The sequence below is a fragment of the Bos taurus genome, chromosome 10 (assembly GCF_002263795.3).
Source record: "Bos taurus isolate L1 Dominette 01449 registration number 42190680 breed Hereford chromosome 10, ARS-UCD2.0, whole genome shotgun sequence".
In the NCBI taxonomy this organism is placed as follows: Eukaryota; Metazoa; Chordata; class Mammalia; order Artiodactyla; family Bovidae; genus Bos; species Bos taurus.
Window position 1 is genome coordinate 85,599,210 of NC_037337.1, and position 20,810 is coordinate 85,620,019.

Here is a 20,810-nt window from a genome sequence, read left to right on the forward strand (position 1 = left end):
AAGCTGGCTCTGCCCAGAATCCCCAGCCACCCACCTCCTGGGACTGCCCTGAATCTTGTTGCCTCATCTCAGTCTCTGGGGGCCCCTGCCCATGGGTGTCCTACAGAGCCCACCGGGTGCCCCGGCCCCCAGCGCCCTGGCCCCTCAGCGCTGCCTGCGGAGGGAGCTGCCAGCTTTTTGGAATTCCTAATCGCTCTTGGCCCCGGTGATTGGCTGCTCAGCTCTGACCCCACTTGGGCTGCCGCCTGGTTGGATAAAAGGGGAATCTCCTTGGGGCTCCAGAGCATTAGACATCGCAGGGGGCACCTGGGACCAACTTCGTGAAGCGGGGAGCCAGCCGGGGGGGTGGGGGGAGCACAAGACTTTCGGCCTCGGCCCCTCCAAAGAGCCAAGAGATGACCGGGAAAGCGGGGGAAGCGCTGAACAAGCCCAAAGCCGAGACAGTGGCCAAGAGTACCTCCGGGAGCGCCCCGGCCAGGTGCACCGGGTTTGGCATTCAGGAGATCCTGGGCTTGAACAAGGAGCCCCCCAGCTCCCACCCGCGTGCTACCCTCGACGGTCTGGCCCCCGGGCACTTGCTGGCTGCGCGCTCCGTGCTCAGTCCCGCAGGAGTGGGCGGCATGGGGCTACTGGGGCCCGGGGGGCTCCCCGGCTTCTACGCACAGCCCACCTTCCTGGAAGTGCTGTCCGACCCGCAGAGCGTCCACTTACAGCCGCTGGGCAGAGCGTCGGGGCCGCTGGACACCAGCCAGACGGCCAGCTCGGGTAGGTGAGGGTGAGGCTGTGTGGCTTCCCCGACTGGGGTGAGAACCGGGAACCCCACGCTGTCGGCTCTGGCTTGCATCGCCAGGCCTGCTCCTCCGGGTGCAGAAGTTGGTGCCAGGCCGAAGGGTCGCAGCGCGGGCCTGGGGCCGGCGCGCCCTGGGCCGGGGGGACGGGAAAATGCTCCCCGCGGTGGCCGGCTTTGGGCCCCCGCGTTTCCGGCAGCCGAGCTGTCCTGTCTGCGCGTTGAACCCGGTTCTGCGGCAGCGCCCGGTTGGGGCCCCACTGGAAAAGGGGCTTAGGGTGTCGGAGCCCGTGGGGCAGGCCAGGGGTCCCCCTTCTCTGCTCCACTTGGGCCGCGGCCTCCCAAAGGAACCACGCTCCTACAGCCCGATTCCGTTTCGGGCGTGAGCACCGGGGAAGCCGATGCCAGCTTAGGGCCCCAGCCCTGATGTCCAAAGTTGTCTTGCCCTTCTTCCTTCTCTCTGTTCCAACCCCCCACCCACCCACCCCGCACTGGTCAGCTGGGTTTGATTTTTCCCCTCGCGAGCTTCAGGACCACCTGGCCACCGCGGCAGCCCAAGCGGTCGGCATCCGCGATCCCACCTGAGCGTCACCGTATCCGGGATCCCGACCCTCGCGGGCTGGGGGGCCACCGAACCTACGGGCCGCTTTCCCGGCCGCACCTCTCCGTCGGCTCGGCCCTCCGCCTCTGATTCGCGCTCTTCGATTCCCCCGATTTTCCGCTCTCGTTTTATTTATTTATTTTTATTAATATCTGGAGGGGCAACGAAAAGTGGCGCGCCGCAGTCTCTCCAGTCCCGAGCGGGGCCGCACGGTGCGGGCAGTGGAAAGGGGGCTGTGCCCGAGAAGCCCCTCTCTCTTCCCGGGGTCCAGCTCTCCGCGCCCTGGGCTCTGCTCCGAGGGGATGGGGGGCCACCTTCTGCGCCCCGGCGCCGGGGCTGAGCGCAGGGGAGGGCGCTGAGCCCCGAGCACCGCCGGAGGGGGACCCTGCGACCCAGGAGGCTGTCTCGCTCCCCTGCCGTCCGCGTCCCAGGCGTGTCGGGGCCTTTGCTTCTCTTACAACGAAATCCGTCCACCACCTCCGGATTCCGGCGCCGGCATGGGTAGAAACAGCCTCGGCTTAGGGATGGGGTCGCCCTCGCCGAGGGCTTCCCGGGGAGACTGAGCAGGCTGGGCGGCTCCCCGAGGCCGCCGGGAGTGGGCCCCTCGCGGGGCTTCGGGAGCCCGACGCGCCCGGGGGTTGCCGTGCGCGCCCCCTCTCCATTCTGCCGCCTGTGCTTCCGCCCGCTTTTCAGATTCTGAAGATGTTTCCTCCAGCGACCGAAAAATGTCCAAATCGGCTTTGAACCAGACCAAGAAACGGAAGAAGCGGCGACACAGGTAAGGCCCCTGCAGCGCCTTCCGTCACCTTCGTGCTCACCCATCCCCTGCGGTCCCTAGTTCGAAGGATCGGGTCCCTTGGACCCGAATCTTGCCGGCTGTAGATCTGAGGTCCGCGGCTGTGCCGGGACGGGGAGGTCGGACCGGGAGACCAGGAGTTTGGGGACATCCTCCCGGGGCCCTGGCGTCCGGCCATGCCGGGTGAGGATTAGGAGAGGCCGCCGAGGAAGCCGCGCGTTTCAGGCTTTCTCCCCTTCTCCGGGAGAAAGGAAAGGCCTCAAATAGGGCCAAACCCTACCCAGAGAGAGGCTGGAAACACCCATATGTCATCCCGGCCTCTGCACATTAGGAGAGTCGCGCACATCTCTGGGCGGACAGGTCGGCTCTCGCCTCCCGCCCCAGCGGGTTCCTCTGCCCCCTGCCCGGCTCCCCGTTCCTCTCCGCTGTCGCTGTCAGCGCCGCCAACCCCCCTGTCTTTCTGCTCCCATCGCTGGCCAAATCTTGAGCGTGATATCCGCATGGATGGCAAATTTGCTTTCGGGTTCTGCTCCTCTGATCCGTAAGCCTCAGTTTCCTTGTCTGTAAAATGGGGAGGGAGGAGGAGTGTGTGGACCGGATGCCCCCGCCAGCCCTGGCTGGAGTTGAGTGGGCTGCATTGCAGCAGACAGACGAAAAAGAGAGAGGTTATTTGGCTTTGTTTCCCTTTAAATATTTTAAAAAACAGACATCACTTGCACAAAGTTAAAATTCAGTCCTGCAAAGTAATGCCCTTGCCTGAGACCCGCGTTCTCTTCCGTGGCCCGCACCTCCGCTACCAATTCCTAGTGTAAATTTATCTGGAGGGTTTTAAGAAATAAAGGCTCGTGAGAAACAAAAATCGACCAGACTTTCTGCGGGTGCTGCTTGCAGGCGCTGCCCTGAGCTCGCCCTGGCTCTGTTTTCCCGATTCCCTCGCTGTCCCTGTGTGGGTGGGCTCCCCCCTAGGGTTCCCTCCCGACCTGTGGGCATTTCCCCCTGGGGCGCTCTCCTCCCCACCCACCTCATCCTCTTCTCCCCAGTTTGTCTCATCCTCTTTGCACACTGTCTCTGGGTGCTTGTCTGCGTTTCTCTCTTGCTTCACTCCCGGAAATGATCCCACATTTTAAATCGGCTCTTCCTGACTTCTCAGACCCCTACAGGTTTCCACTTGAATGTGGGTGAACTTTGGCTTGGTTTCTTGGTGACCTCGGTTTGTTCCCTTCAGGCAGCTGTTTGTTTTTGTTTTGTTGTGTTTTATTGTGAACGGAAGCGTTGTTTTTAGTCCTGATCCTGGGTCATTTTTTTTATAGTCATCGTTTCAACAAATATTCATTAAAACACCTCCTATGCACCCAACTCAGGCTGGTCCCAGGCTAGCAGGTTGTGTGGGGGGGTGGTGCGTCGGTAATCCTGTCTGCCTTTGGGCTGCCGGAGGGCAGGTGGGAGTCTGGCTGACCGGCTTCTGTGCTGCTGCCCGAATTGGGGTGGGGGAGGGATTCCCCGAGCAAGGAGAGCAAGGACAGTGTTTCTGCACAGGGGCATCTCCTTGTGTGGCACTTGGAGCTGCCTGACACGCAGTCCAAAGTCCATGCTTAAGGTTCTCGACCCTCTGTCCTCACTTGATACCCTCTCCCCTGGGAAAAACTTTGGGTGCTTCAGAAGGGTCCCCTAGGAGACTGGTCAACTGCACTAGGTTTCAGGCTATTTCTAATGTGTGAGGGGAACAGATTATTGAAGACAGGAGAATGGCTGGTGCCATTTTTAATTAGTAAAAAAAAAAAAATCTGAGCATCTCTCGATTGGGGAGTTCAGGTAAGAAACCTTGGACTCTGGTGGTAAGAGATGAAGATCCCTTAACCTCCCAGAAACATAGGGGGCTTGAAGGAGTTAGAGAGGGGAGTGGGGATGGAGTCTTCCGATTTTCTTCTTCTCTTTACCTGTGAGGCTCAGTTGCAATGGGAAACTGAAGGGTCTGGTGGATTACTTCAGCCGTGTCTGACTCTTTGCGACCCCCATGGACTGAGTCCGCCAGATTCTTCTGTTCCTGGGATTTTTCAGGCAAGTCTGGGGATCTGAGGCATCATTTCACTTTGTTTCGTTTCTTAATTCCTTTCTTCCTTTCTTGTTTTTGTTTTGTTCTTTTTTTTTTTTTTTTAATAAGAGTTCTCCCAAGCAGAGTCTGGCACTTGAACCACTGAATAATCTGCCATCATCTCTCTTCTTTGGCTTTGGCCAGGCCACAATAGCTGTGGGTTTTATTTTTCCTAGTTTTGAAGAAGCCGTACACGTTTTGATTGTTTATTTTGACTGTCTGTTCAGGGGCCCTTTCAGTAAGTGGCAAGAGAGAAATAGAAAGCAGCAGATCTTCAAAATTCTGAAGAATTAACTTTCTGTATACATAAGCATTCCATTCCCCCCAAGAGAATAGGAGCAACGATTTAGAATCAAACCAGTCATTTTCCATAAAGAGCAGAATCTTTCTCTCTCACACATCCCCTGTATCATCCTCCAGGATGCCAACGCCAACACCGGCAGGAGGAATACCTGGGGTTTCCATCCATGCTCTTCCCTCAGCCTGGGTGACATCAGGGGCTGCAGCGAGGGATTTTACCACGCCGCCCCCTCATACTGGTCCCAGGGTTCAAATCCCAGAGGCTCTACTTCAACCATTGTAGAAGCTGAGTCTGTAAAATCTGTACAGTATTACACCCCAGATTGTTGAGGAGGGTGCAGGATAAAGGTCGCCTAGAACTTGGTGAAATTCAGGTTTGAAAAGAGAAGAATTTATGTTGGTAAGGGGGTGTGTAGTGTATTTATTTGAGAAAGGGGGATTACAAACCCCCTAAATATCGGAGGTGGAAAACTGTGTGTTGGAGCATATCCATTTGCTAGCGAAGAGGATGTAGCTTTTACTGGACTCTTAAAGCAGTTTATGTTAATAACTCAAAATAGGTCGATGTAAATAGCTCTGCGGGGGTTGGGGGCTGTGTAGGTAGGCTCTCTTGGGATGACCAGAGTGAACTGCCCCTAAATGCGGCTCCTGCTGGGTGAGTGGGTGAGCCTGGGTGTGGTGGGATGGTGGGAAGGTGGCCCTTGCCTTCGGAGCACCAGAAAGGACAGAGCACCCCCCTTCCCCCCTCTCTGCCCAAGACTCTGAGGGCAGCTCTCCGGAGCCGGCGAGCAGGGTTGGGTGAGGGGCTGGGAGGTGCGGTTAGTTCTCCACTGTAGAAACCCTGGGGGGCTGCTGCATTTGACCTTCCGGTGAGACTTTGAACTCTTGAATACAATTTAAAAGACCAACTCTCCCGTCTGTGAGGGGCGCCTGGGGCGGCAGGTCCTGCCTGAGGCTGGGGCACTTATCTACCTGGTGAGCCCTTCGCTGTGGGCCTGGGAGGAGGAATAGGGGCTTTCTGCAGTTTCCTAAAGCTTGTATCTTAACGCCCTTACCCCAAAGCACTTTCAGGAAGATTCCCAGTATGAAATGTCCCAGAGGGCTGAAATAATGCCCTAAGCACTAGAAGGGAGTGTGGGCCCTCAGACTGGAATGAAGAAGAGTCCAGAGGGTGTGTGGGGATGGGGGCGGGAGAGAGGGGTTGTATTCAATTGCACTGGCCCAGGCTGGGTTTGGGGGCTGTTTAGGAGCCACAGGGGAGGGCTATTCTGTCCTCTCTGGGACAAACTCTTTCCATTTTCGGGGTTTGCTGGGTTTGACTCTCTGGGTTTGCTCCCCTCAGGACAATCTTTACCTCCTACCAGCTAGAGGAGCTGGAGAAGGCATTCAATGAAGCCCACTACCCTGACGTCTATGCCCGGGAGATGCTGGCCATGAAAACGGAGCTGCCCGAAGACAGGATACAGGTAAAACAGCCCTGAGTCCCTCTCTCACACTTTCTTCACCCTCAGGGACATCAACTGCTCCAGGCTCCCACATACCCCTCTTTCACCCTCCTGCCCCAGTGTGTGCTTGTCTGTAATCACCTCCTCGTGCAACAGTTCATTTAAGCAGATTTTAGCTGAATACCCACCACGTGAGATGGGTGCTGCTGGAGGGACTGGAGTCTTGGCAGACAAGACGCAGACTGTGGGCTTCCTGAGGAGTATGGCAGGCCGGGAGAGGCACCTATGTGGGTCTAGGGTTCTGAGCAGGGTCTCTGGCGCGCCAGGTGTCTCACAGGAGGTAAACGTCTGCTTCAAGGCCTGGGTGCCTGGGGGTGGAGGGGAGCTGCCTCCCCCATGAGGAAGACCTTGCCCTCTCCCTTCCTACCTACTTCCCACTGCCTCCATCCCAGCAGCTGGTCCTGCCCAGGGCTCCTGCTCCTGGACGTCTCCTGGACCAGCTCATTAAGTCGTTCCCCTCACCTCCTTACTGGAGAGTTTTGTGGAGAGTCAGCCCTGACTAGTTGGGGCTGTCCTCAGCTGTGCTGGGCACCAGGCCTCCTTTCAGCAGCAGCAGGATCCTCCCAAGTCCAGGACTCCCCTTGGCAGACAGGAATGGGTTGCTTAATCATTTCTCCAGGAGGAAATGAAGTCTGATGATTCTCCAGACAGGGCCTCTAAGGAAGGAGGGCTGGGGTGGAAAAACATTTCCAGAAGATTTGAGGTTGCCATAGCTAATTCAAGACCTTGAACCAGAGCTGCTTCTGTCGGGACACCTGAGTGGCCCGGAGTAGTTGACCTGCCAAGGCTGGGAAAGGCAGGGAGGGTCCGGACTTCCTGAAACCGTTCTGCTCCAAATTTCCTCCTCCTTTTTGTCTCCAGGTGTGATGTGTGTTGGGGAGCAGGGGGAGGAGCGGGGAGGGGACAAGTCCAGCAAAGGAACCAAATAAGGTGTGTAGGTTCTTTGCACTCGCTTGCTGGAGAACCAGAGAATGGGGAATGAAGCGAGAGCTGCTTTTCCAGAAGAGCCTTCCTCTCCCCTGGAAGTCTATTGGGAATTTCAGCCAATGGCTTTAGACGGTGACACTAACAATAAGCTCAATTATTCATAAGCAGATTATCTGTTTGGTACATTATCCATGGTGGCCTGGATCCATCATCCCCACCCAACTAAGTTCCAGTGGGGAAAGGCTGGATGTTGATTTTGAATCCTCTGTGTGTGTAAGCCAAGACCCAATCCAATTCATGTGTGGTGGTAACCCCTACCTGGTCTTTATTAGGGTAGAGCTGGTCCTTACAAGCAGCCAGGGTTGGTGAGGTTGCCAGACTTCCCCTTTGGTTGGTTGCACGTTTGCACTATTGACCAGTAGAATGGAACAGCTCGTCTCTTGCAGTGGTTGTCCTAAAATCTGGCCGTGGTGGTGGTAGTGGTGGGTGGGAGAGTCCAAAGGCTGTAAGGAGAGCTTGCCCTCAGCTGTAACTGCGTTGCTATAAATGCTCAGCCTGCAGACTCTAGACTTCTTAAAATTGTCTGAGGGGTTGTCTACAGGTTGGTGTCTGAAATCACCAGCACCAGCATGGAGGAGCCAAGGGTGTGGAGTACATTGATTCCCTGGACTGCAAGGATTGACTGTGGAATCTGTGGCTATCGGTGAGCCAAGGCAAGGGTCTCTGTAACTCTTCCAGCACTGCCTAGTTCTTCAGCTACATGCTGCCCCCAGAAGGTGTGAGTTATCAAATGGCCCAATCCTCAAATATTTTGAAGCTTCCCAGGTGGCATTAGTGGTAAAAGAAACTGCCTCCCAATGCAGGAGACTAAGAGACACAATACGGGTTTGATTCCTGGGTCGGGAAGATCCCCTGGAGAAGGGCATGGCAATCCACTCCAATATTCTTGCTTGGAGAATCCCATGAGCAGAGGAGCCTGGTCCTCTGAGTCCATAGAGTCGCAAAGAGTCAGACACGATTGAAACGACTTAGCACGCATGCCCAACCAAATGTTTTACCAAGTGGCCTGGGAAAGGACTTCACATCTATTAGTGACAACTATCTATCAAAGCTCCAACCCGCAGAGCAATTCCTGTGTGGCTGGTGTTCTAAGTACAGGGCGTGCACAGGAGCGGCAAGGTGGTGCAGTGGTTAGGGACACTCACTTCAGAGTTGGACCATCCTGGCCTCACCAGGTACCAGCTGAATGACTGTGGGCAGGTCACACTTCACCAGCCTGAGCCTCCATTGCTCATCTGTAAAATGGGTATGACAGTGGCAGTTGCAGCTGTGATGAAGCCATGTGTGTGGTGTTTAGCAGTGGCCCAGCCTGGGGCCCGGCTGTCCACCTGGGGCTGACCATTCCACCAATGGATGCACTCTGTTGTTGTTTAGTCATGTCCGAATCTTTTGTGACCCCACGGACTGTAGCATGCCAGGCTCCTCTGCCCTCTACTATCTCTTGGAGTTTGCTCAAATTCATGTCCGTTGGGTCGGTGGTGCTATCTAACCATCTCATCCTCTGCCACCTTCTTCTCCTTTTGCCATGAAAAGAAGGAAGGGGGGAAGTTTTAGAGTCTCCAAGTCTGAAGTTAGACATCCTCAGGTGGAATGGGAAGGTTAAGGGACTGGATATTCAATCAAGGATCCAGATCTTAGTTCTGGCTCTGACACCGACCAGGTATGGCAGAAGCCAAGTCACTTCCCATCTCTCATCTGTGAAAGGAAGAGGGGGAGTCCCTCCCAGCGGGCCGTCTGCTCAGGGTCACCTCTCTCATTCTGACTCTGGGCTGCCGTTGGTGGAATGTTCGGCCCCAGGTGGACAGCTGGACCCACCCAAGGAAGCCCCTGGATGTGTCTGAGACCTACTGTCTAATGAGAACCCAGTGTAGATGTGAAAAGTCAGACATGTGCTGTGCTTAGTCACTTTCCATGCCTTTTTTCATCACTTCTTTACAACAACTAGCTGAGTTAGATGCTATTCTTATCCCCACTTTCTGGATGAGGTAACTGAAGGGCTGAGAGGTGAAGTAAGTGGTGGACTGGGATTCAAACCCAGTACCATTCAAGTACTATCTCAAGAGAGCAAATGAAGGTAAAGGGAACACTTATGTACAGAAACTGGAATAATTAATGCCAATTGCAGTGATGAGGGGTCAAACCCCTTAATAGTGGCTGATTTCCTCAACCTTTATGCTTTGAGGGCAAGCACTTTCCCCCTCTACATCTCTCTAAGTTGGGGTGAAGGGATAAGTTGCACTGTTAGGGGAAGAAGAGATTTCTAGTATTCATATCAGTTCAGTTCAGTTCAGTCACTCAGTCGTGTCTGACTCTTTGCAACCCCATGGACCTCAGCATACCAGGCTTCCCTGTCTATCACCAACTCCTGGAGCTTGCTCAAACTCATGTCCATTGAGTCAGTGATGCCATCCTGACTTCATCAGTCATCCTCTGTTGCCCCGTTCTCCTCCTGCCTTCAATCTTTCCCAGCATCAGGGTGTTTTCCAAGGAGTCAGTTCTTCGCATCAGGTGGCCAAAGTATTGGAGTTTCAGCTTAGCATCAGTACTTCCAATGAATATTCAGGACTGATTTCCTTTAGGATGGACTTCATATCAGAGCCAGATGCAAAATCCTTTCTGTGTCTCTGAGAAATGCTAGGATGTGGCATTCTGGAAGCCCCCACCGGATGTCAGCCCTGGGGAAGAGGAAATGGTTTCCAGACTGAGTTTATTTCCTCTGTGGGTCATTTATTCTCAGTATTTTGATACATTCACTTATGTGTTTACTGTATTTTTTTCTGACAGAAGTTATACTTATTTAGAATGCCTACATTACAGATGTGCAAGTAAACAGAGCCATCTCACCTCCACTCTTAGCAACCTGGTATGTTTGGAAGGATGAGGTTTGGATTCTCTGACTAGCGCTGTTCCATTCTGTCTCTTTTAACGTGGTCCCTGCCCAAGGGTGGGGAACAAAGTTTTAGAGGGTTCCATCCCAGAAGTTAATAGATAACCACATGACTGGGAAAAGACTGCAGTGTGTCTCAGCCGGGGAAATGGATTAGAAACACAGGGCAGCTTTTTATTTTTTACTTTTTTAAAAAAAGTTTTGGCTGCACTGGGTTTTTGTTGAGGCATGCAGGCCCTTCAGGACTTCCCTGGTGGCTCAGCATTAAAGAATCTGCCAGCAATGCAGGGGATGCAGGAGACTTGGGTTCAGTTCCTGGGTGGGGAAGATCCCTGGGAGGAGGGCATGACAACCCACTCCAGTATTCATGCCTGGAGAATCCCATGGACAGAGAAGCCTGGTGGGCTCCATGGGGTTGCAAGGAGTCAGACATGACTGAAGTGACTGAGCATGCAGGCTGTTGTAGGTCTTACCTTGAGGCATGTGGGATCTTAGTTCCCTAATCATCCCTTGCACTGGAAGGCAGATTCTTAACCATTGGACCACCCGGGAAGTCCCAGGGCAGCTTTTAAAAAATTACTCATGCCAGAGATTTCCCTGATGGTCCAGTGGCTAAGACTCTGTTCTCCCAAAGCAGGAGGCCCAGGTGCAATTCCTGGTCAGAGAGCTAGATCCCACATGCTGCCACTAAGAACCTGGTGCAGCCAAATAAATAAATATTTAAAGTAAAATAAAATTACTTGTGCCAGCCTCCCACACTTAGCAACACTGATTTAATTGGTTTGGTGTGTAGCTATGGCATTTCTTTTTTTTTAATTTTGGGGTACACTGGGTCTTCATCGCTGCACAAGGCTTTCTCTAGTTGTGACAAGCGGTGGCTACTCTTTTTTTTTCTTTCTCAAAGTTCTCAAATGCCTTTATTTTGAGAAACTAAAATTGAAAATATAACTTCAAGATTTCTAGACTATTGTATTATTTTTTCCTTTTCAAAAATGTATTCATTTTTGATTGGAGGGTAAATGCTTTACAATTATTGTGTTGGTTTCTGCCATACATCAACATGAATCAGCCATAGGTATACATATATTCCCTCCCTCTTGAACTTCTCTCCCACCTCCCACCCCATTCCACCCCCCCTCCACCCCAGGGATTCATCTTTAGTTGCCATGAGCAGGTTTCCCATTGCAGAGGGCTTCTCTTGTTGTGGAATACAGGCTCTAGGGCTCAAGGGTTTCAGTTCTTGCAGCACATGGGTCAGTAGCTGTGGTGCACAGGCTTAGTTGCTCCGCAGCATGTGGGATCTTCCGGAGCCAGGGATTGAACCCGTGTCTCCTGCATTGGCAGGTGGATTCCCCGGACCACCAGGGAAGCCCTGTTTGTTTTTAAAGCTCTCCAGGTGACTTTATGTAACCAGTGTAAAAATGCTGGGTCAGAGGCTCAGGAAAAGTGTCTCTGCTTTAAGTGAGTTAATATGAGTGGAAGAAAGTGGAGTATTGGGTGACACAGTGGAGTGACCTGTCCAGGAATTCAGGGAAGGATGCTCCCTGGGCCTGCCAGGAAACATAGGCAGAGCTGCCCTCTAGTGGACATCAGAGGCTACAGCAAGGTCAAGCTTCTCTGAGCCTGAAGCTGGGACTGGAAAGGGTGTGCTGAAATATGTTGTCAGAAGTGCTGAGTGCGTGTGGAGTGCGAGGTCGTTAAATCACGCCAGCAACTAGCGCAGATTAATCAGCTTCCAATCAGAGGAGAGGAGGGAAGGTAGGTGAATGTGTTGAAAACTGCCACGGGGCTGAAGAAGCAGGGCCTGATAGCCTGGGGCAAGATGGGAGGGCAGGGCCCGGGGGTAGCCAAGGGGCCAGAATGTGCAGAATATCTATTATGCATGGTGTCTCCTTTAGAGGGTGACCATGGAGGGACCTCAGAGGGAAGGAGGCCTGGGCATGTCATCATGTGGGGCTAGAAGGCTGGGAGCTTTCAAGGACAAGAGATGCCCTGCTGCTGCTGCTGCTAAGTCACTTCAGTCGTGTCCGACTCTGTGCGACCCCAGAGATGGCAGCCCACCAGGCTCCCCCATACCCGGGATTCTCCAGGCAAGAACGCTGGAGTGGGTTGCCATTTCCTTCTCCAATGCATGAAAGTGAAAAGTGAAAGTGAAGTCGCTCAGTCGTGTCAGACTCTAGCAACCCCATGGACTGCAGCCCAACAGGCTCCTCTGTCCATGGGATTTTCTAGGCAAAAGTACTGGAGTGGGGTGCCATTGCCTTCTCCAAGAGATGCCCTGGTTACCCACAAACGGGACAGAGGGCTGACAGTGTGGCTGGCTTGAAGGGTGCCCTGGACCAGAAGAGCATCCCTCTGGCAAGAAGCCCTTTTATGGATCCGGTCCATCTGTGAAGGCACGAGCTCTTGGGCCCCTCTCCGCCGGGTGTGGAGGCACCAGCTGTGGACAGCCAGAGGCCTCCTTGCTGGGCTCTCTGAGTGCTACCGGGGCACCACCTGTGAGAGGAAGTGCACCAGGAAACCCAGGCTCTTCCTTGAGCTGGAAGACTTCACCACTCTCCCTCGCCTGGGACTCCCAAGTTGGTGACCCTTAATGTCCCTTGTGAGCCCCTTCTCAGGCACTTGGAGGCCTGGAAGAGGAAGGCAGGGCTCTGATCCTTGCCAGGGTCTGCATACCGGTCCTCCTGAAGAGTTCCGACCTGACTTCCTTGGGCGTGGAGTAGCGGCTTCTAGAAAGTGTGCAGTCTGGAAAGTAAGAGAGGAACTGAAGGAGTACTGTGGGTTTGCCAGAGCTAAGGGACCAAGCAGGAAACAGGGACTAAGGTGGGAGATGAGAGGACCCGGCTTGTGTGAATAGAGTCACCGAGCATTTGGTCATTTGTCCGTAGAATTCATCCAGCACCAGGCCAATGTTTTCCAGTTCTTACAACATGCTGGGCATTTCCCATGCACTATTCTATTGAATTTTTACAACAAACCTGCGAGGAAGTGGTATCATAGGGCAGACAAAGAATGAGAAGCTCAGAAAGGTTAAGAACATGCCCAAGTTCACAAATGCAGTTGGAGGCAGAACAGAGTTCTCCAGTCCAGGCCTTTTAGCTCCGTCTCATAGCCGTCTGCATAGGTGGTCTCTTACATTTGAGCCTCAGGGGTCTGGGATACATTAGAAATGCAGGGGGTGTTGCACGGGGCATCTGTTTGGCCCCTAGAGGGGAAGTCTAGTCTAGTGTTAGTTACTCAGTCGTGTCTGACTCTTTGAGACCCCATGGACTGTAGCCCACCAGTCTCCTCTGTCCATGGAATTCTCCAGGCAAGAATAGCAGAGTGGGTTGCCATTTCCTTCTCCAGGGGACCTTTCCAACACAGGGATCGAACCTGTGTCTCCTGCGTTGCAGGCAGATTCTTCACTGTCTGAGCCACCAGGGAACCCCCTAGAGGGGAAACTAGAGACTATCTGTATTAAAATCTTACAGCCTGGAGGTTAATTCTGTCCCCCCCCACACCTCCTGGGGTGGTGGTTGATATTATTATTTGTCAGTCCAGCCTCGCTGCAGGGCATGTCTTGGAAGAGGCCAAAGGAGCAAGTAATGCCACTAACGAACCTGCTCCCTGCGCAGACTCCCACTGACTTTCTGTGCCTCCACTGAAATAAAAATGAAAGTGAAAGTCGCTCAGTCGTGTCTGACTCTTTTCAACCTCATGGACTATACAGTCCATGGAATTCTCCAGGCCAGAATACTGGAGTGGGTAGCCTTTCCCTTCTCCTGGGGATCTTCCCAACCCAGGGATCAAACCCAGGTCTCCCACATTGCAGGTGAATTCTTTATCAGCCTAGCCATAAGAGAAGCCCAAGAATACTGGAGTGAGTAGCCTATCCCTTCTCCAGTGGATCTTCCCGACCCAGGAATCGAACTGGGGTCTCCTGCATTGCAGGCGGATTCTTTACCAACTGAGCTGTCAGGGAAATCAGAAGTAATAATAACTAGCATCTGTTGATGCTAGGATGAGATGAGATGAGATGAGATGAGAATGAGATGGTTGGATGGCATCATCAACTCGATGGACATGACTCTGAGCAAGCTCCAGGAGTTGGTGGTGGACAGGGAGGCCCGGCGTGCTGCAGTCCATGGGGTCACAAAGAGCTGGACACGACTGAGCAACTGAACTAAGCATCTATTGAGCACCTTCTGTGGGACAAACACTGATTTTAGGCACCCCTCACTTATTTCATTAATCCCCAAAACAACTCAGAAAAATAGATATTCTTATTTTATGCTTGAAGAGACTGAAACTGAGAGAAGGCAAGTAACTTGTCCAAGATGACTTAGCAATTTTTGTCACAGTTGGGAATTCCAGTTCAGGACTACTTTCAATGCGTCTGGCAAATGTTTAGGTTCTGCACACATACTGGTTGCTTCCCGGAAAGGAAGAGAAACGCAAATATGAAGAGTGGTTAGGGTTAATTCTAATTCCTTGTCCACTTCCCTCCAAGGCACCAATGCCACAGCTTCTCTGCCAACTGTCCTAAAGAGAAATTGTTTTGGCTGTCCAGGTTTCTTCTATAAATTGGAGCAGCATCTGGTATTCAAAGAGAGCCAGGCGTTTCAGGAACCCATAACCAAGGGTCCGAATAACTCCTGGATTGAATGACCAGCTGGCGCCAACCCCTCTGGGACTGTCTGTGGACAAAATCTGATCCGCAGACCAGTTATTCATTTGTCCAAATCAGGAGACTGGGGAAAATGGTTCTGTTTACAGGTCTCAGAAATGATCTGAATCCCAAGTCGGCACCACCTTCTTTGGTGTTCCAGTAAAGATGCTGTTTCCATCTGAGAGCCCTGCCCCGCCCCCTCTCAAGCTCATGCGATCCTGGGGAAGGCAGGGCAATGCATCTTTCCAGGCAGGGGTGGGGCGGGGGGAGGGGGGCGGTGGTGGTGGTTAATGAGCAACTCTGCCTTTGCTTTCTCCACAATCCCTTCTTCAGGATACCTGATTCTAAATTGTGCTGAAACACACTTGTTCCATCAGTTTGTCATCAAAACTCATTCTTGGCAAAAACCAGATGGGACTTCATGCTCTTTATTTGTCCCTCATGCATATGTGGATGTTTTGCTGCAGAAATCAGAACTGATGGATCTGACTACGGGAATGTGCTGCTGCCACAGAATGTTACATAACATGTAGTATATGCACCGCGTATTTTTTCTAAAATCCAAAACAGTCTGGAGTCTGGCCCGCCCCCTCCGTGGGTTCCAGCGGCCTTGTTGTTCTGTAATGCACTGTATTCAAGCAGGAAGGTCATCTCCTGCCCAGGAGGCAGAGGGCTTACCTAAGATTCATCAAGATAGCCTTCTCAACCTTCTGTGGTCAGACTCGGAATTCCACATTGGAATTCCATCTCTAAGGGGTTCGCGCTTTGCCGTCTTCTCTGTCAGGTGGATGAAACCAGAAGCCACGTACACCTTTCTGTGGCTTATCCCTTTTAGATGCCCCCCCCTGTGTGAAAATGTAGCTTAAGACACGTGAGTACGTAGAGGACCACCAAGCGCTAAGGGGGAAGAGGGAACAGGACAGAGGACAGAGGTCTCAGACAAACCGCAGGCCTGGGGTATTGCAGAGGGCCTGCTGGACAGGCAGGGCCCCTGGGGACAGATGTATACACAACGCAGAGCCAGGCCAGGCGGAGGGCCGAGTTCCTCCGAACTCCGTTGCGCACCGCTCTGCGCTCCTTAGCGTCCAGAGCGCAGCCATCTAGTAGCCTTCCGGTGACATAGACCCATTCCTTGACCGGGTTCACTCAGTGCGGTCTGGTTCAGACCGGGGTGGCGGCCTTGCATTGGTTCCACAGCTTTCCAGGAGGTGCCAAACCCACTGGTGGCAAACGTGCAGCTCACCGGGGGCGACGCCACCCGGGGGACTGAGGGGTGGTCGTTTTCTAACAGGCGCGGGCGCGGCTCAGTGTGGGGTTGGAGGGGTCGTGGTGGGGGGCAGTCTGAGGCCGCATCTCTCCCATTTTTAGAAGTTCCTAGCTATTTACAAATGAGGAAATGCCCAAACAGGGTTCACACAACCAGGGGCATTGTAAAGGTGGGCACTGATCATGCGGTCTTTCCGCAAAGCGCCGGTGACCGCGGAGCCCTTAGAGGACCGGCCTCGCGGGGGCGCGGCTGTGCGGCCGGGGCGCCCCCCTTGGCGCCCCCCTTTGCTGGATGAGGCCAGCCACGCTCCGCCGCAGTCCCCGGGCCTCCCGGAGCTGCCGGGGCGCTCACTCCGCCACCTGGCGGCGGCGGCGGAGGTGGGAACCGCAGGGGCGCACGGATTCCACGCCTCCTCTCACCCCCCACCCCCGCGCCCAGGCCTTCCCGCGGCCGAGGCAGCAAAGGGTTAAGCTGTCAGCGGCGCGATGTTAAACAGGTGTCAAAGGCGCCCCATATATCTGCAGATTGAAATCAAATTCTTCGCCGTATAAAAAGATAAATTACCCAGGCGCTGCCGCGCGTCCCACTCATCACGCCAGCGCCAGACGGCAAGCAATTTTTTTTTTTTTTAATGTGCTAACGACCTAATCAAGCAATCAAGTCGGAGAAGATTGCAGAGTGACCGGGGCAGCCATCTGCCGGCGAGCCCCGCATTCATTTCCCGCGCCCCCGCGCGTGGAGAGGGGGCCGGGAAGGGAGCTGCCGGGAGGAAGGGGAGGGGGAGAAAAATCCTAAACAAATTAACACCCAATTTTCCCCGTCTAATTAGTTAAATGAGGAGTGTTTGGGGTCCCCCGGGGAAGGGGAGCGGCTCGCGGCGCGGTTCGCGCTGCCTCCCCAGCATTAATTAGTGCGGGTCAATGCCGCGGATCCCGGGAGAGCAGCCGCTTTAATTTCCCGTGATATTTCAGTGCCTGAGGCCCATCGATTCAAACAGAAATTAACTTATTTTTCAATCAGCCCAGGGCTGCCCCTGGGGGTGACTCTTCTTTTGCCGCCTCCTGAATAGAGCTGGAGCAATTTTTCATCAAAAGCTGAAACCTCCGCCGCCCGGAGGGCGGGGGGCGGGGGCCCAGAGGGAGGGGCGGGGACCTGGTCCAGACGAGGGAATGGAAATCGCCCAGGAAACTAATAGATTTTTCCGAACCGGCCTCTGCCCTCCCCTCCCCCCCACCGCACCCTCTACTTCTGGGGTGCTTGGGCGTCTCACCACCATTACCACCACCCCAGGAGTCAGAGCCTGTGGAGCGGCTGTGAGAGGAACACAAGGGGGACACCGGGACCCCAGGTCCTTCCTGCGTCCACCCGTCTCCCACGGACTGTTCACCAGCTTGAGGGACAGTGCAGCTGGCCTGGCCCTGACTCCTGTCAGCTGCCGGAAACCTCAGGAAAGCTGCTTGGGGGGACCAAGACATAACCCCCTCCTCCAAGCATGGCCGGGACCTTGGGATCGCCTCCAAAAACCCGGCTGGGTGTCGCTGATAGATCCAGCGAACCCCGTGCTCATTCCCACCCTGCAGCAGTCAACTTCGGGGCCAGAGAAGCGCCCCCTAGCGGTTATCTCCCACCGCGGTCTTCTAGGTCCCCACCTTTACGTGCTCTACTCTTCACGAAGAATTTTATCTTCCCTCCCTGACTGAGGGATGGCTGCCCAGCTCCTCCAACTATCACTCAGGGTTAAAGTCCAAACCTGTGGAAAGTGGGTGAGCGGAGGCCCCACAGGGATTGATCAGGACAGGGCAGAGAAGGGAGACTGACTCAGGCCTCCTGGGAGGGTCCCCTGCGCAGGGCTCTGGGTAGGTTCAGGCTTCCTGACACCTGGATGAAATGCCTTGTGCTGCCTGAGTCCACACTCACCTCGCCCGCCTGGGACTGCCCTGGCCTCTGGAGTTCTGGTGCGGAGGAAGAGCCTGAACCAAAGGCACTGCTAGTTCATCCCCTGAAAAGGACTCTGTCCCTCTGCAAGTCAGACAGGGATGCTGGAGGTGTGAACCCTTGTATGAGAGCTATGAGGCTCAGGTTTCTCAGCGGCAAACAGGACCACATGGGAACTGCCCAGCTGCAAGACCCAGTCCGGGAGGCATCTTATTGCATCACCCTAAACTGCTTTGATTGAAAAAAAATTTTTTTTTTGCCCATCATATTCTCGCAGAACTTGTATCTCACTCTGGACACCCTGAACCAAGAGGAACCCCAGGGGTACCGAGGGGTGGGTGAGCTTAAGTAAGGATGCCCTTACTTGGAGAAACCAAAGTCACCAGGGAATGGGGCCACTGGCAATCAAAGAGGTGTGGCCCTTAGCTCCAGGCAGGCAGACACGGGTGGGGGGGTGGGGGCGGGGTGGGGGCTGGCCTCTGCCTCATAGAGGACACCCCTGACCTGTTCCTCCGCACTAGCAGGTCTGGTTCCAGAACCGCAGAGCCAAGTGGAGGAAGCGGGAAAAGTGCTGGGGCCGAAGCAGCGTCATGGCCGAGTATGGACTCTACGGGGCCATGGTGCGCCACTCCATTCCCCTGCCGGAGTCCATCCTCAAGTCCGCCAAGGACGGCATCATGGACTCCTGCGCCCCGTGGCTGCTGGGTAAGAGCCCACACCCTCCCTGGGGTCCTGCCCCTGGAGCGAGGGGAGCGGGCTCCCGAGGAGGGGACAGAGCCCTGAGGCAGGAATGCCTGGTGGCCACAACAGCCTGGCGGGAGAGAGGCCCCAGGAAGCTGGCCTCCCAGTCTCCCTTGAGGGAAGAGGGGGGCTCCGAGGGCAGGCTGCACCCAGGGCTGGGTGTCTGCCCCTCGGTGTCTAGGACTCTCATTCTGTGGGTTCTGTCACTCTGTGAGGAGTGGGTGGCTATTGCCCCAGGGGATGTATCCTATTCCCTTGCCAGAGCTGGGGTTGTGGCGAACGAAATCGCCCCTCTTGGGGGCCCCGAGGTCCCTTTGGCCACCATTCTGGCTTTGCCCAAAGGACTTCTTCCCCCTAAATCTCCCCACCTGCCAGTTTGTCTGGGGTTCGGAGATCTGGAATCCCAGAGGGAGGGCGGGGGAAGCAAGTGCTATGCTGGTGAAGGGACAGACAGGATCCCCGGGGTGGGGGTGCCAGGAGCCCAGGGACTTGGCTCGGAGGAGCCCTCTGCCGGGCCTGGTGGTCCGCCGCAGCCTCCGCCCCCACCCCTGGGACGCACGTGACAACGGTGTGTGTAGTAAGGCTTTCTGCTCGTCCTTAATTCTGGCCTCTCTCTATCTTTGCCGTTTTTTCAGTTCAAGATGGCTTTCCCAGGCGCTTTTCTAAACCCGAATACCAACAATTCTTTTTAGGGATGCACAAAAAGTCGCTGGAGGCGGCAGCCGAGTCAGGGAGGAAGCCCGAGGCGGAGCGCCAGGCGCTGCCCAAGCTCAACAAGACGGAGCCGGAGGAGCGGGGTACCGAGCCCCCCGCTGCCATGTCCCAGGAGGAACTGAGGGAAAACAGCATCGCCGCGCTCCGAGCCAGAGCGCAGGAGCACAGCACCAAGGTGCTGGGGACTGTGTCCGGCCCCGACGGCCTGGTCCGCGGCGCCGAGGAGCCGGAGCGAGAGGAGGCCGCGGACGAAGACAGGCCGGCGGAGAGGCTGAGTCCAGCGCGGCTCGAGGACGTGGCTTAGGCCAAGGGTGCGCGCAGACGCTGGAGCCCCAGGACTCTGCTCTCCTCGGGGGCCTGTGGTGTTGCGAGGTGTTCTCCCAGGCGAGGCCCGGGCCCCGCAGGCCCTCCGTGCACCACCCCCCGGGTGACTCCAGGCACAACTCAGTTGTGGCTGAGGCTTTGGGCCACGCTGAGACATCCCTACCTAGTTCTGACCTGTCCAGCACCTTCCTCATCCTCACAGCCCTGTCTCAGAAGCCTTCCTGCTGCCCCAGACCACCCCCTAAGGCTGCTTCCACTCAGTTCTTCGGCTACTCTCACTGTCTGAATCCACCTCTGGTCTCTTGCTCCAAAGCGCCCTCCTTCCCAGCTCTGTAGCCACCGGTGGATTCTGTTCTGCCTAGACCCAAAGCCCTCAGCTGCAAATACTGCCACCGCGGCCCCGGGGATGGAGAACCTGCTCTCCACTCTGGTGTCCGGAGCACCTCAGCCCCCCAGCAGAACTCTCCTCCCCCTTCCGCAGTGTGGGTGTCCTGTCCTGCCAGCCACCGGGCACCTCTGCCCGCCCCCACCACTGGGGCCCAGATTCCAGATTATACTTGGAAAGCCTCGGCCTTGGGCCCCTCGGCCAGCCTTCATGTCATGCCCTTCAGAGTCAGCGTTGGGAACCCGCCCTCCACACCCAGCCTGTCCCACTGTTCCTCCCCGCAAAGATGTCAGTGTCACAGGGGGGTGGTGTACAATACCTGCAGTGAGGCCAGGGCGGGCCCTGCAGCGAAAGGGCACCTCTCACAGGTGCTCTAGCTACTGCCCCTTTGGGAAGCCAAATCCTCCAGCCGGGACCCTTGGGTATGTGTTCTGGAACATCCTGACCTCTGATACCCTGCCTGTGACCCTGACTTGCTGTGCAAGGCATCCTTCCCCTAGAGCTTCTTGCAAATTACTGGCTTCCTTGAGCCCTGCCTTGGAGCCACCCAATCCAGCTGTAAAATGAACACACAGGAAACCACACATCTTGACTCAACTTATCCAGGTCATTCCTGGAGTGGGCCTGGGGCTATAAATAGGCATCATGAGTTGATCACAAGAAGGGCTTGAGAAAAGCTGAAAGGAGAGTAGGGGAGGAGCCAGTGTTAGACCCAAACTATAGGCACACACACCTTCAGGCCAGCTGTGAGCTGTGGAGCGTGTTCTCTAGTCAGGCAGTGATGGTGTTGGAAGAGGGGACGGGGTTTCTTCCTGTCTGCTGATGGGACGACTCATCC

The 20,810-nt window shown here is 55.0% G+C and overlaps 1 protein-coding gene across 1 annotated transcript; it reads left to right on the forward strand.

Moving 5' to 3' along the window:
* The first annotated feature begins 395 nt into the window (after positions 1-395).
* On the forward strand, positions 396-19,567 carry VSX2 (visual system homeobox 2). The gene is made up of 5 exons (NM_001193250.1): positions 396-765; positions 2,082-2,166; positions 5,919-6,042; positions 18,333-18,513; positions 19,242-19,567. Exons 1-5 carry the CDS (start codon positions 396-398, stop codon positions 19,565-19,567), a joined length of 1,086 nt encoding a protein of 361 aa, NP_001180179.1.
* The last annotated feature ends 1,243 nt before the right edge of the window (positions 19,568-20,810 follow it).

What these genes read in the sequence shown, in the direction of transcription:
- VSX2 (NM_001193250.1), top strand. Translation starts at nt 396, where the DNA reads ATGACCGGGAAAGCGGGGGAAGCGCTGAACAAGCCCAAAGCCGAGACA. An exon ending in CAGCCAGACGGCCAGCTCGG is followed by an intron (nt 766 to 2,081) that starts GTAGGTGAGGGT and finishes CCCGCTTTTCAG; the next exon opens with ATTCTGAAGATGTTTCCTCC. An exon ending in CGGAAGAAGCGGCGACACAG is followed by an intron (nt 2,167 to 5,918) that starts GTAAGGCCCCTG and finishes TGCTCCCCTCAG; the next exon opens with GACAATCTTTACCTCCTACC.